Raw genomic sequence first — 16725 nt, 5'->3', positions numbered from 1 at the left:
TCTGATCACTGTATCAAAAGAGTGCTTGTGTACAACCACCTGATACCGTGGCAGGTACCTGGTTACCAGATAGGATTACTGCACTGATTCATTCAGCAACAAGGACATTCCCTGAGCCCCACCATCTGCCAGGTACTTTCAGTGCTTTAATATAATCATCCATTTCACCATGCCCCCCTCCCCTTTTTTCTTTTACCCTGAAAGGGCCATGTGGGATGTTTTGTACATTTAAAATTACATTTCTGTCAATATTCTTTTAAATCTTTCTAAATTGTCCCCAAGATTACTGTGATTGTCCTGTTGATTCATAAGAGCAGGTATTAAAAAAAAAAAAAATTACTGCCCTAGAAAACGTCCCCTTTTTTCAGAGACGCTCTTTTTTCCCGCAGGCTGGGGTTTTATTTTTCTCTGAGGAAAAGTGAAATCAACAGTTAAAACTGTGTCGATTATTTTAGAAAAAGCCAGTTCCATCATATTAGGTTTATAAAACTGTCAAATTATTGAATCAGTAATTGAAAGATTTTCTTAACTGATTAACTTGGAAAAAGGTACTCTGCTTTTCAAAACACCACTACCTTGTCCTTAATTACTACCGTCTTCTCTTTTAGAAGCTCGTATATTCCAGCCCAGTGTTCTCAGCATTGTCTGTGCCAAAAATCCCTTTGAGAACCTATTAAAAAGTTATGAATCCTCTCAGAAGAAAAATGTAAATACATACAAAATTTTATATATAATTTCAGGAGTTTATGGATTCTTTGAAGTACAAGATTACAATTCTTGGTCTAGCCTATCAATCACTGATGACACTTTAAATTAAATAACATACACAGTTTTGCAAATTGTCCTCACTTCATTAAATCTTCTTTTTTTGACTGATTCCCTTATTATGGTAATTCTTGACCAGAAATAGCAAACTACAACCTATTACTGTATAACTCTTAATACTTACACTATACTTTAAAATAAGAAACAGGGTTTTTGCTGGTGGTAGTGGTTTCTGATTTTGGTTTTTTAATCTAAGTAAATGTGTAATGGATAATTTTCCATTTTAATTCATATAATTAAAATGAAGGCCATTGGGAAAAGAATGCATACGAACACACACACACACAAAAATATCAGTAAATCATCACCTCAAACCATCAACTATTAAAAAAAACCTTTTAACATATAAAAAATAAGAAATTCGGGTTTGGAATAGAATGTACTGTAAAATATTACCTATCTACCTAAGGTATCAAATAAAGGGGAAAAAATAATAAGAGCTTTATTGGAAGAAATAAAAATTTCCAAAGTAGAAAATAAAATGCGCCTCAAAGAGTTAGGAAACCACACAGAAAAAGAATTCTAAGAAGTTCTTTGTTAAAAGAATAGAAGTTATTTAAGTTATTTTAACAAAAGTTATTTGTTAAAATAGTGCCAATTATTCAGAGAAGCAAAGGAGTTAGAGGACCAAGTCAGTGGCATCAGATTGGGTATTTAAGATGTCACTAGAGCAGTTTCAGTACAGTTAGGAAGACAAAGGTGGGAGAGCAAATGATAAGAAATCAGTGCAAAGTAAGGATGTAAACATGCTGAGGGCAGGATATTGAAACCTCTAGAGGCAAAAGGATGGAAGAGGATCTGTAAGTCATGGGGATCATGATAAGGCCAAAGCAGTTTCTGTGTGTTTAGTGACCCTGTGCTGGACACTTGGAGACAAAAGTCTCCATCTTTTGATAAGGCATGTCTCCATCCTCTAGGGGCTCAAAGTCTAGTGAGAAAGATAGATGCAATTGAAAATTGCAAATTATAACTGAAATTATAATTTCAATTAAAATTAAAATTACAACTCATCAGTAATAGAGATCTGCACAAAGAATTACGGGAAAACAAAGGAGGCACCTCCCACTTTGTCCAGCAGCACAAGGAGATGCTTACTAGGTGTGGTGGTGCTTGCACAAGGTCTTAAAGAATGAGGAGTTATCAAACCAGAGGGCAAGGGCACTCCAGCCGTACTGGATGTCACACGCAATTGTGTGGAGCAGTGACGTGGTTCGGGGTAAAGTTCAAGGCTAGGAGTGGCAGGGGTACTGCAATCTTCAGTAAATCAGTAAGTTAGTGCATGAAATCACCTGCTGGGAAGATGCCAAGGGTGGGAGTTGTCAAAGTGAGCAAGACAAAAGGCATGGAAGTATGGTGCCAAAGGTCTTACCAAAATGAGCGACCGTGGGCTGCAGACAAGAGACTTCGGAAGGGAGCTGAGAGCCTAAAAGAATAGGGAGACTGAAGGTCTGGAGATTACACAAGGGTGAGAGAGACGATGTGGGAGGCGTGTAACAAGGAGGGTACGTTCAAAATCGGAAAGCCTAGAGTCTGGGTTCCAGGAGGCAAAGCAGCCGGAGTGGCAGGAACGGTCACTGGAGCAAAAAAGAAGCAGAGGAGCTATGAGGCCACCATGGGACAACAAGGGGAAGTTAGTCAGGGCAGTGCTGTGGGTGAGTGCAGGAAGATGATAAACCAGAGGCTGCAGCTACCAGTGAAGGTGGAGAGAAGTGTATGAATGACGCAGTCAAGGGCCTGAGAACCTGGCCCCGACCTTACCTTGCAGCCTTGGGCAAGTCACATGCCTCTCCTGGGCTTCCCTTTCTGCACCTATGAAATCAGGAGGCTGGACTAAATGGTTATTTGGATTCCTAAAATGATATCGGATAGCTTTCGCGAATGTAAATGATAGCTATGAGGCTGAGAAGGTGTTCGTAAACTTTGTTGAAGAACTGTCTTTATTGTATTTCCTATCAGAATTCACGAATGTTACCTTAGTAACTTTCTTTTGTATAGGACTTCAAAATTTACAAAGCACTCTTACACATATTTTCTAACCTCTGTACATATATAATCCTAACCACCTTTCTGTGAGAGCTCTATAAGCCCTATTTTAGAGCTGAAGAAACAGATTCTACAAGGCTGAAGCGACTGCAGCTTTGAATTGGTAACGTAAGTCTTTTTCTCCTGATAAAGAGATTCTACTTGGTATGCTTTATTGAGATAACCCATGACTTATTAACATTTAAAATTCATTCCCTCAGCAAGTAACAAGGGGCCCACTAATTGTACTAAAGCTAAAAATGTCATTCATTCCAGGCATCCATCAGATTACCTGATCACTGAAATGAACCGAGGGGACTGTCTGAACTTTATTAAATTTGTATAATGTTGAAAGAAAGCTTTGTAAATGAAAAAAATCAAAACAAGTCCTTGTATACGCTTACCCATACTGTTTAGTATAGACCATGATAGTAAAATAGTCTTAATTCAATCCATCTACTCTTATGTACTTGTTATATAGAGCACTGAGTCAGACCAGAAAATTTGTTTTCCTGATAATGATTCCTTTCTCTTCAATCATTCCAGATAGTAGACAGGTTCCACACTGTTGATTATAATACCCAGTTCATACCAACTACATACTAACAGGACTAATCAAGAAAGTGTAGAAATTCCTAGGTCCTCAAAAGGAAGAAATGGATTTTAATTATTTATGAATTATCCTTTCCTTGTTAATTCATCCATTAAAAGTCCATTTAATATTTTTTATTGAATCCTTTTGGGGATATTATTTGCTTCCTTGGTGATTACAAAAATTTTAACTTTATCTTTTAAACGATAGGCAGTAGCTTCTTTTCTGAAAAATGTAAGTAGGTTTAGAAATTGAGTTATTTGCAGTGAGGTGGATGGACCTAGAGTCTGTCATACAGAGTGAAGTAAGTCAGAAAGAGAAAAACAAATACCGTATGCTAACACATATATATGGAATCTAAAAAAAACAAAAAATGGTTCTGAAGAACCTAGGGGCAGGACAGGAATAAAGACACAGATGTAGAAAATGGACTTGAGGACACAGGGTGGGGGAAGGGGAAGCTGGGATGAAGTGAGAGTGGCATGGACTTATATATACTACCACATGTAAAATAGATAGCTAGTGGGAAGCAGCCGCATAGCACAGGGATATCAGCTCAGTGCTTTGTGACCACCTAGAGGGGTGGGATAGGGAGGGTGGGAGGGAGACGCAAGAGGGAGGAGATATGGGGATATACGTATATGTATAGCTGATTCACTTTGTTATAAAGCAGAAACTAACACACCATTTTAAAGCAATTATACTCCAATAAAGATGTTTTAAAAAATAGAAAACGAAATAAAAAAATTTAGTATGAATAAAAAATAAAAATAAAATTTTTTAAAAATGTAAGTAGGTTTAGTTAAAGGAATGTACATACTATGTATTTCTGAGTCAGACACTACTTTAGAAATTAATCCCCTAAAAAGTTGATTACAACAGATCTTATGTTATGTGATTTTTGACTTTAAAAATCTCTCTTTGGTATCATTCCATGTCCATTTAGCATTTTGAGATCAATGGCAAACATCTGTGAATTCATATTTTACAGGAAATTCTCCATGATAGACTGTCTTTTATACCTAAGTACAATAAAAATCAATCAAATCAAAAAATTATCATTAAGCAGATAATATATACAAGGCACTGCACTGTGTCATGCCAGTAACATTTTACCCAGCAGAAAGATTAAACTATGCAAGCGTTATAATTTAGTGGTTATCCTCAAGAGCATGCTGTGTAGATTTCACCTTGCAAACTGAAACATTTATTTAAGATCCTCATTTAGAAAATTGAGAGAAAAAGATAAATATTTCTTTCTATGTGATGAAGTAAGTTTACCAAAACTAGGAATATAGATGTCACTCTTCCTCATATATGCTTAGAATTTAAGAGGGAAAAAAAGCCACATGTAAAATTTTAAAAATAGAGATGAATAGTGAATGTATGACCCAAATTTTGTCATAACAGGTAAAGTCCATGCTCTATTGCTGCTAGTTGATCAATCTCACTTGGCTGTTAACTCTACAGAGATGACATTCAAGAAATACACAAAAATTTCAATCTTGATCAGATAGAATAAGCTTATGCTCCAGAGCTCCTGCCGTGCAATGATGAGCCAGCCCCCTTCATCACCTGGTAACAGTGTACAGAAGTGGACCTGAAGGTTTCAGAAAAATCATCCTAGGAGGGAATTTGATAAACCCATTAACAACAACCTGAAAGGATTTGTGTTTTCTTTCTTAGATCACTATTTCAATGACTTCATTCAGCTCATGTTTCCATTGATCCTGAAAAATGAAAGAGGTTAACATGTCCTTTGTGGGGTAATCAGGTAGATCAATTTGAACTTCTAGGTGAACTACTCACTTAAATTTCCAAAGATCAAGATTACCTAACTAAATGGTATATGCACAGCAACCCCACCGGTTAGATTTCACAGTTCAAATTTTTAATACCAAAATATAAACATCACCACAATACTCACTTTTAGTTTCTTGTTTAGTTTACAGCAGTATCTGTACACCATTGCCAAGTTCAGAGGTCCAAAATCTGCATAGAAACTGAGATTTTTTTTAAAGTAGTATTTAGTAAAGATATTTTCAGTAACATCAATGCTAATTTTTATTTTCATTAAAGTTACAATCAAGTTTCAATTAACTTTGGGAATAAAGGTTAGTATACGACTGAATCATAGTAATCCAAATAACTAGTGACTTCACCCTGCCAATGCCCTCCAGTTACTATAACCAGTCTCGTAACAGGGAACTATTTGGACAGTTTTGAGTTCCACCTCCTTTTATCTCCCTGCCAGGACATTAAGTAAAAGAATTAAAAAGCAAGCACTGTAAGAACCAACATGAACAAAACATATATGTGGCCTACACTTCCTGGTTTTATTCATCACCTACTTAGTCATAAAGCTCATGTACCCTAAGTTCTAATTCCAACTATTCCACTCAAACCTTGCTCTCAATTTTCAAGTACCTTAAATCCAGTGGTCTTTTTTTCAGTTTCATTCTCCTTGGACTTTCTGTATTATATAACACCCTGGCTCGTCTCCTTCTCTCCACCCCTTTACATCTCCAGGATACACGCATCAGTCTGCAGATCATCTGCTGTCATGAATTAAACGATAACACTATGGAAAACAGACGGCTCCTAACCCAAGACCCAACATCAGTTTTTCCCATCTTCAACTACTTGCTGGACTTCCCATCTATGGGTCCTTCCATCACCTGGAACTCAACCCATCTTTCCTTCAAATCAGCCCTCCAGGCTGAAAACATTTTGTTTCTCCCAGTTGCTCAGACATGAAACTTCCTATTAATCTAGTTCAAATAAATATTAATTTAGTTCTTATATATCAAATAAGCTACTACTCTAAGTCATCCCTTCCTTTTCTATTCCTACTTTAGCAACAAAAGTCCAGATCTTTCTTCATCTCACATCTTTAGTGTTTTAATTCTCTCTCTCCTGCCCAGTCAACCTATATTCCACACTAGAAATTAATCTTTATAAAATCTCACTTCTCACATATCCTCTCACTGTTCAAAAATGTTTAATGGCTCTCTTTACTCCCTTCAGAACAATTCCTTGGCTCAGAAATCAAAGCCCTAACCATCACACCCCTAGCTTCCAGGCTGATCTCTCCTAATAGTTCCCATATGGAATCTTCGTTCCAACAAATATGTCCATTCCTCATTCTCGAATACCCCATGCATATTCTTAATCCACGCCGCTGCTCAGATTGGTCTCCTTGCCTGGAATGCTCTCCTTTTCTCTTTCTACTACCCTCTAGTTTCCTCAAAATCCAGTTCAAGTCCTACCTCCTGCACTCACCCTAAGAGAAAACTAACCACCTTTCTCTCAAAGTTCCCAAAACTTATCATCTGAGCCACTGTTTTGGCCCACGACACATACTATCACATACTATGAATTATCTTTTTTTTTTTTTTTTTTTATCATTTTTTTTTTTAGATTCTACCTATAAGCGATATCATATGATATTTGTCTTTCTCTGTCTGGCTTACTTCACTTAGTATGATAATCTCTAGGTGGTTACTAAAGGGGAAAGGGGTAGGGAGGGATAAATTAGGAGTTTGGGATTAACATATACATAACTATATACAAAATAGGTAACCAAAAAGGACCTACTGTATAGCACAGGGAACTATACTCAATATTTTGTAATAACTTATAGGGAAAAGAATCTGAAAAAGAATATATATATATATATATATATATATATATATATATATATACACACATATATATGTATATATATAACTGAATCACTTTGCTGCACAACTGAAGCTAACACAACATTATAAATCAACTATTCTTCAATAACAATAAAAAAATAAAGACATGGAATAGAATCTAAAAGAGATTAAGAACATGTAGTACAACTCTACAGTAATAAAATAAGTTATTCAGTAGTTACTTATGAAACAATTAGTTGTTCATATGGGGAAAAATAAAATTCCATCCCTTACTCATGACCTGGAAAAATAACACTGAATAGAGAAGTGGGTTTTTTTGTTTGTTTCTTTTTTTACTGGAGTATAGTTGCTTTACAGTGGTGTGCCAGTTTCTTCTGTAAAGCAAAATGAATCAGCCATACGCATATATATATATATATATATATACCCTCTTTATTTGGATCTCCCTCCCATCCAGGTCACCACAGAACACCGAATACAGCTCCCTGCGCTACACAGCAGGTTCTCATCAGCCATCCACCCCACACACAGTTGTGTATATATGTCAATTCCAATTTCCCAGTTCATCCCACCTCTCCCACCACCGCACCCAGGTATCCATATGGCCGTTTTCTATGTCTGTGTCTCTATTTCTGCCTCGCAAACAAGTTCATCTGTATCACTTTTCTAGATTCCACATACAGAAGTTGATGTAAAAGGCAAATTATAAAACTTTAGAAAGCAAACTAAGTGAATACTTTATAAATTTGGGTAGGAAGTTATAAAGGACAAAAAATTAAAAAACATATGGAAATAATTTATAAAGTTGACTTATTCAACATAAAATGTTATTTATTTAAAAATTAGAGTGAAAATGTAGACCATTCACTGCCAGAACCAACCAAGGATTTTTATACCAAATATATAAGCAATATCTATGAGTCAATAAAAACAGTTATCAAATGGAAGTGGTTGAAAAACATCAACAGGTATTTCACAGAAGAAGAAATGCAAATAAACAAGAAACCTATGTAAAGAAGCTCAATCCCATGAATATCAGAAGGAACTTTAAATCCATAAAATACAATTTTATGCTCAGCAATTTGATAATAATTAAAATGAAATTAATCTATTTATACTAAGTGTATAAGAGTGTGAGACAACAGTTTTCATCCTACCACTAGTGAGAGTGTAATTAGTATATTCATGTAGGGTGATTTTTTTTTTTTTTTTTTTTACATTTCCAATAAAGATGAACATGCACATTGGTGGATATTCTTTGTGATTCTTATGAATGCCCACCTCTCTGAGATTCAAAGGCAATGTTTCTTAATGTGAGAAATCAGTATATATAAATTTTATTATTATTTCTTAAACCAAAGAGATTCATTTTGCTCAATTTTATCTTTACTGTATTTCAAAAGAAAAATGTTCAAAGAATATGTGAAAAATATTGCTAATGAAGTTGCTGTGGTATAGTTCTGCTGTTAACATGCAGTACATTTAAAATCTGTGGAAAAGGGAGAAACAAATATTGTATATTAATGAATATATGTGGAATCTAGAAAAATGGTACAGATGCATCCATTTGCAAAGCACAAACAGAGACACAGATGTACAGAACAAATTTGTGGACACCAGTGGGGAAAAAGGAGTGGGATGAATTTGGAGATCGGGATTGACAAACATATGCCACTGAGTATGAAATAGACAACTAGTGAGGACCCGCTGTACAGCATGGGGAGCTCTACCCGGTGCTCTGCTGTGACCCGGATGGGAGGGACATCCAAAAGTGAGGGGATATGTGTACACATATGACTGGTTCACGTCGCTGTGAAGCAGGGGCTAGCACAACTTTGTAAAGCAACTATACCGCAACAAAAAATATATATATATTAAAAAAATAAAATCTTCTGTGCGTTTGTTCCAGTTATTTTAACATAGTGGGTTAAAAGACATCCTATTCAAAAATAAATTACAAATTCAATTTAAATATCCAACTAATATCAAGTTATACTGACAGTTCACTGAGTTTAATTCACTGCGTATATATATAGTCAGCTACTAGTTTGCTGTCACATTTTATAAAGAGTTCTGACAAGGCCACACTTCTGTAGTAATTTAATACAGTGATATGGAATGTAAATGAACTAGAAAATAATGCATTAGAAGCTCTGTAGTATCTAAATTAGGATGGGTATATTAATATTCTCATTTTTGGTAGCCGCCAGCATTTTTGACTACATAATTACATGTTTGATTATGTTTTTACATAAACCAGAATGATACCAAACTTAAAATAGGAAAAAAGAATAAATACATAGTAAAACTGAGTATAAATACAAAGATATCCAACCTCCTTAAAGATATTTTCAGATGATCGTGATATTAAGCTTCTATTTAAAGCACATATTTCCCAGTGTGTTATGACTTTAAAAAGTTTATGAAAATTAAATATAATATTTTTTCTCAGTGGTTTCTTGAATTGTTTTTAGTCTTAAAAATATCTAGCCTTAGAATGTTTTCAGTATTTCACAGCATCAGCATGTTATTCTTGGTCTCTGGGGCATGCTTTTTTTTTTTTTTTTTTTTTTTTTTTCACACACACACACTATATTTTATTTTTACAAGAGATAAATAGACTGACACCAAGCATTGTACATGGATGACCACAACAAAAGCAACAATGATTGCAATTACCAAACATGAAACACACTCATACTATGTCATAATATTGACATTCAGTCCAGTAATCCTCCACTGTAACAGCTCCTTTACTTTGCAGTGAAAATTGATTTGTATATTCTTTGCCTCTGAGTCCTTGTGGGATTTTTTTTTTTTAATTCAGACAGAAAGTCACAAAAATTATACTCATCCTCATCAGTTCACTCAGTCCCATGTAATTAATTTTTTTTTCATCTTGATCTTTTGTTAGCACTTTTATGAGTTCATCAGTTTTTCATTAGAGTTCTGAAAATTCAGTTCTGCTTATTCATTCAGTTCAGCAGTACAGTCAGTTACCAGAAACCTGTACTTGTCAGAGTCTTTTCCATGAATTTCTTAAAGATGAAACCCTTTTATAGGAACATATTTGCAATAGCATCAGAGTACACACAGAACTGTCTGTAAATGACAAAAGACTTAAAAATGACCACAGTTAAAAATTTGATGAAAGTTCATAATAATGCAGTTGACAAGAAAATTAGTTATTTCTGAGATATACATTTTAAGGTACTAACTAGGATTATGACTTATAACATTATACCAGAACATATAAGATTTTTAGAAATTTCATGTAATGTCTGAAACATTTATATTAACATATTTCCATACAAATAACCCAATGAAAGTTTAGTATTAGTTGTTTTGTTTGTTTGTTTTTTTATACTGCAGGTTCTTATTAGGCATCAATTTTATACACATCAGTGTATACATGTCAATCCCAATAGCCCAATTCAGCACAACACCATCCCCACCCCACCGCAGTTTTTCCCCCTTGGTGTCCATATGTCCGTTCTCTACATCTGTGTCTCAACCTCTGCCCTGCAAACTGGCTCATCTGTACCATTTTTCTAGGTTCCACATACATGTGTTAATATACGATATTTGTTTTTCTCTTTCTGACTTACTTCACTCTGTATGACAGTCTCTAGATCCATCCACGTCTCAACAAATGACTCAATTTCGTTCCTTTTTATGGCTGAGTAATATTCCATTGTATATATGTACCACCTCTTCTTTATCCATTTGTCTGTTGATGGGCATTTAGGTTGCTTCCATGACCTGGCTATTGTAAATAGTGCTGCAATGAACATTCGGGTGCATGTGTCTTTTTGAATTACGGTTTTCTCTGGGTATATGCCCAGTAGTGGGATTGCTGGGTCATATGGTAATTCTATTTTCAGTTTTTTAAGGAACCTCCATATTGTTCTCCATAGTGGCTGTATCAATTTACATTCCCACCAACAGTGCAAGAGGGTTCCCTTTTCTCCACACCCTCTCCAGCATTTGTTGTTTGTAGATTTTCTGATGATGCCCATTCTAACTGGTGTGAGGTGATACCTCATTGTAGTTTTGATTTGCATTTCTCTAATAATTAGTGATGTTGAGCATCTTTTCATGTGCTTCGTGGCCGTCTGTATGTCTTCTTTGGAGAAATGTCTATTTAGGTCTTCTGCCCATTTTTGGAGTGGGGTGTTTGTTTCTTTAATATTGAGCTGAATGAGCTGTTTATATATTTTGGAGATTAATCCTTTGTCCGTTGATTCGTTTGCAAATATTTTCTCCCATTCTGAGGGTTGTCTTTTCGTCTTGTTTACGGTTTCCTTTGCTGTGCAAAAGCTTTGAAGTTTCATTAGGTCCCATTTGTTTATTTTTGTTTTTATTTCCATTACTCTAGGAGGTGGATCAAAAAAGATCTTGCTGTGATTTATGTCAAAGAGTGTTCTTCCTATGTTTTCCTCTAAGAGTTTTATAGTGTCCAGTCTTACATTTAGGTCTCGAATCCATTTTGAGTTTATTTTTGTGTATGGTGTTAGGGAGTATTCTAATTTCATTCTTTTACATGTAGCTGTCCAGTTTGCCCAGCACCACTTATTGAAGAGACTGTCTTTTCTCCATTGTATATCTTTGCCTCCTTTGTCATAGATTAGTTGACCATAGGTGCGTGGGTTTATCTCTGGGCTTTCTATCTTGTTCCATTGATCTATGTTTCTGTTTTTGTGCCAGTACCATATTGTCTTGATTACTGTAGCTTTGTAGTAGAGTCTGAAGTCAGGGAGTCTGATCCCTCCAGCTCCGTTTTTTTGCCTCAAGACTGCTTTGGCTATTCGGGGTCTTTTGTGTCTCCATACAAATTTTAAGATGATTTGTTCTAGCTCCGTAAAAAATGCCATTGGTAATTTGATAGGGATTGCATTGAATCTGTAGATTGCTTTGGGTAGTATACTCATTTACACAATGTTGATTCTTCCAATCCAAGAACATGGTATATCTCTCCATCTGTTGGTATCATCTTTAATTTCTTTCATCAGTGTCTTATAGTTTTCTGCATACAGGTCTTTTGTCTCCCTAGGTAGGTTTATTCCTATGTATTTCATTCTTTTTGTTGCAATGGTAAATGGGAGTGTTTCCATAATTTCTCTTTCAGATTTTTCATCATTAGTGTATAGGAATGCAAGAGATTTCTGTGCATTAATTTTGTATCCTGCAACTTTACCATATTCATTAATTAGCTCTAGCAGTTTTCTGGTGGCAGTGTTAGGATTCTCTATGTATAGTATCATGTCATCCGCAAACAGTGACAGTTTTACTTCTTCTTTTCCAATTTGTATTCCTTTTATTTCTTTTTCTTCTCTGATTGCCGTGGCTAAGACTTCCAGAACTATGTTGAATAATAGTGGTGAGAGTGGACATCCTTGTCTCGTTCCTGATCTTAGAGGAAATGCTTTCAGTTTTTCACCATTGAGAATGATGTTTGCTGTGGGTTTGTCATATATGGCCTTTATTATGTTGAGGTAGGTTCCCTCTATGCCCACTTTCTGGAGAGTTTTTATCAGAAATGGGTGTTGAATTTTGTCAAAAGCTTTTTCTGCATCTATTGAGATGATCATATGGTTTTTCTTCTTCAATTTGTTAATATGGTGTATCACATTGATTGATTTGCGTATATTGAAGACTCCTTGCATCCCTGGGATAAATCCCACTTGATCGTGGTGTATGATCCTTTTAACGTGTTGTTGGATTCTGTTTGCTAGTATTTTGTTGAGGATTTTTGCATCTATATTCATCAGTGATATCGGTCTGTAATTTTCTTTCTTTGTAGTGTCTTTGTCTGGTTTTGGTATCAGGGTGATGGTGGCCTCATAGAATGAGTTTGGGAGTGTGCCTTCCTCTGCAATTTTTTGGAAGAGTTTGAGAAGGATAGGTGTTAGCTCTTCTCTAAATGTTTGATAGAATTCACCTGTGAAGCCATCTGGTCCTGGACTTTTGTTTGTTGGAAGATTTTTAATCACAGTTTCAATTTCATTGCTTGTGATTGGTCTGTTCATATTTTCTGTTTCTTCCTGGTTCAGTCTTGGAAGGTTATACCTTTCTAAGAATTTGTCCATTTCTTCCAGGTTGTCCATTTTATTGGCATAAAGTTGCTTGTAGTAGTCTCTTAGGATGCTTTGTATTTCTGCAGTGTCTGTTGTAACGTCTCCTTTTTCATTTCTAATTTTATTGATTTGAGTCCTCTCCCTCTTTTTCTTGATGAGTCTGGCTAATGGCTTATCAATTTTGTTTATCTTCTCAAAGAACCAGCTTTTAGTTTTATTGATCTTTGCTATTGTTTTCTTTGTTTCTATTTCATTTATTTCCGCTGTGATCTTTATGATTTCTTTCCTTCTGCTAACTTTGGGTTTTGTTTGTTCTTCTTTCTCTAGTTTCTTTAGGTGTAAGGTTAGATTGTTTACTTGAGATTTTTCTTGTTTCTTTAGGTAGGCTTGTATAGCTATAAACTTCCCTCTTAGAACTGCTTTTGCTGCATCCCATAGGTTTTGGGTCGTCGTGTTTTCATTGTCATTTGTCTCTAGGTATTTTTTGATTTCTTCTTTGATTTCTTCAGTGATCTCTTGGTTATTTAGTAACGTATTGCTTAGCCTCCATGTGTTTGTCTTTTTTACGTTTTTTTCCCTGTAGTTCATTTCTAATCTCATAGCATTGTGGTCAGAAAAGATGCTTGATATGATTTCAATTTTCTTAAATTTACTGAGGCTTGATTTGTGACCCAAGATGTGATCTATCCTGGAGAATGTTCCGTGCGCACTTGAGAAGAACGTGTAATCTGCTGTTTTTGGATGGAATGTCCTATATATATCAATTAAATCTATCTGGTCTATTGTGTCATTTAAAGCTTCTGTTTCCTTATTTATTTTCATTTTGGATGATCTGTCCATTGGTGTAAGTGAGGTGTTAAAGTCCCCCACTATGATTGTGTTACTGTCAATTTCCTCTTTTATGGCTGTTAGCAGTTGCCTTATGTATTGAGGTGCTCCTATGTTGGGTGCATATATATTTATAATTGTTATATCTTCTTCTTGGATTGATCCCTGGATCATTATGTAGTGTCCTTCTTTGTCTCTTGTAACATTCTTTACTTTAAAGTCTATTTTATCTGATATGAGTATAGCTACTCCAGCTTTCTTTTGATTTCCATTTGCATGGAATATCTTTTTCCATCCCCTCACTTTCAGTCTGTATGTGTCCCTAGGTCTAAAGTGGGTCTCTTGTAGACAGCATATATATGGGTCTTGTTTTTGTATCCATTCAGCAAGCCTGTGTCTTTTGGTTGGAGCATTTAATCCATTCACGTTTAAGGTAATTATCGATATGTATGTTCCTATGACCATTTTCTTAATTGTTTTGGGTTTGTTTTTGTAGGTCCTTTTCTTCTCTTGTGTTTCCCACTTAGAGAAGTTCCTTTAGCATTTGTTGTAGAGCTGGTTTGGTGGTGCTGAATTCTCTTAGCTTTTGCTTGTCTGTAAAGCTTTTGATATCTCCATCAAATCTAAATGAGATCCTTGCCGGGTAGAGTAATCTTGGTTGTAGGTTCTTCCCTTTCATCACTTTAAGTATATCATGCCACTCCCTTCTGGCTTGTAGAGTTTCTGCTGAGAAATCAGCTGTTAACCTTATGGGAGTTCCCTTGTATGTTATTTGTCGTTTTTCCCTTGCTGCTTTCAATAATTTTTCTTTGTCTTTAATTTTTGCCATTTTGATTACTATATGTCTCGGCGTGTTTCTCCTTGGGTTTTTCCTGTATGGGACTCTCTGCGCTTCCTGGACTTGGGTGGCTATTTCCTTTCCCATGTTAGGGAAGTTTTCGACTATAATCTCTTCAAGTATTTTCTCTGGCCCTTTCTCTCTCTCTTCTCCTTCTGGGACCCCTATAATGCGAATGTTGTTGCGTTTAATGTTGTCCCAGAGGTCTCTTAGGCTGTCTTCATTTCTTTTCATTCTTTTTTCTTTAGTCTGTTCCGCAGCAGTGAATTCCACCATTCTGTCTTCCAGGTCACTTATCCGTTCTTCTGCCTCAGTTATTCTGCTATTGATTCCTTCTAGTGTAGTTTTCATTTCAGTTATTGTATTGGTCATCTCTGTTTGTTTGTTCTTTAATTCTTCTAGGTCTTTGTTAATCATTTCTTGCATCTTCTCAATCTTTGCCTCCATTCTTATTCCGAGGTCCTGGATCATCTTCACTATCATTATTCTGAATTCTTTTTCTGGAAGGTTGCCTATCTCCACTTCATTTAGTTGTTTTTCTGGGGTTTTTTCTTGTTCCTTCATCTGATATATAGCCCTCTGCCTTTTCATGTTGTCTATCTTTCTGTAACTGTGGGTTTTGGTCCACAGCCTGCAGGATTGTAGTTTTTCTTGCTTCTGCTGTCTGTCCTCTGGTGGTTGAGGCTAAGAGGCTTGATGGGAGGCTCTGGTGGTGGGTAGAGCTCTGAATTATCTTTTTAAGTGTAGATCCTACCTGGCCAGCTACAGTGTAAGCTTCTCACTCAGGGACTGGACATCTTGAGAATGCCCTGCTCATAATAAACTTCAACAAATAAGTCTTCATTATGACTATTTTGCTCATTAATGCCCAAATTCAATTTAGCCTAGACTATAAATTTACTAAATATCAACACGTTTCCAAAAAAAGTATCCCCTAAAGACATTTAATATTTTAAATAAAAATTAGGATTTATTTAATTTTTTCTGCTACCCAAATTACACTGCCATAGATATGTCATTACAAATCTGCCAAAAGCCTCTTGCCTTACTTAAGAATACTAAACTTGTATATTTTATCCATCTTAAACAAGTTGACAATATTTTGGCCCTTATTTTCAAGGTAACATGAAAATTAGCCATTCCTGCACACAGGTTTCACGAGAGAAAGAGTAGAGTTGCCAAAAAGGAAACCTGCAACGATTTGAAATTAAAAGTTCTTCTCTTTCTAGTCCCCAGTGTGATGCTGTGCTCTAAGTATAAAAAAAATACCCATGAATCCAAAATGAACTATGCCTATGACAATTACCGACCAGTTCAAGCCCTGTCGACAAGAATCCACTCAAAAGAACCAAAATGAAAAGACTGTACAAATAAGTATGTACCAGCACTGATTAAGGCAGCCTTGTTTCTATCACAGAGATTTCCTTATCCTTGGGTTATTGTAAGCAAAACTCAACTAATATATCTTAGTTTTGCTACTGGAACATGAATATTGAGACATAGAACTTTAAGGTAAATCTGAAATTTTTAGTTAAGATTATTTCAGCTTTTTTAACCCACTGTGAACAAATTTTAGGAAAGCATAAAGAATTCAGGTCATCTAATTCCAGTTTCATACTAACCATTACAAGCCAACTTCAATTCCAGACTCAAAGCTGTTCCTAACAATAGAGCCAGCTTAGACACATGTACTTTTGGAAGCAACATGATTAATGAACACACCTATTTCACCAAACACCAAGAAAATAAATTGGTATACTCCAACAACACAGGAAAAAGTAAATCAAATACAGACCTCGTCCTTAAGTTGATCTGCACTCTCCAATATGGCAGCCACTAGCCACATGTGGCTATTTAAATTTAAATTAATTGAAGTTA

The 16725-nt window shown here is 35.6% G+C and overlaps 1 protein-coding gene across 3 annotated transcripts in view; it reads right to left on the bottom strand.

Annotated features, from left to right (window-relative positions):
* Positions 1-16725, bottom strand: part of CDC14A (cell division cycle 14A) — a 190807-nt gene that overhangs the window by 159034 nt on the left and 15048 nt on the right. For all 3 annotated transcript variants that reach the window (XM_068538080.1, XM_068538081.1, XM_068538082.1), the window contains exon 3: positions 5367-5442. In XM_068538080.1, the coding sequence (XP_068394181.1) occupies positions 5367-5442 (76 nt within the window). The remainder of the gene's footprint in view (positions 1-5366; positions 5443-16725) is intronic.

The sequence above is a fragment of the Eschrichtius robustus genome, chromosome 3 (genome assembly GCF_028021215.1).
Source record: "Eschrichtius robustus isolate mEscRob2 chromosome 3, mEscRob2.pri, whole genome shotgun sequence".
In the NCBI taxonomy this organism is placed as follows: Eukaryota; Metazoa; Chordata; class Mammalia; order Artiodactyla; family Eschrichtiidae; genus Eschrichtius; species Eschrichtius robustus.
This window is presented reverse-complemented; position numbering and strand designations above follow the sequence as displayed.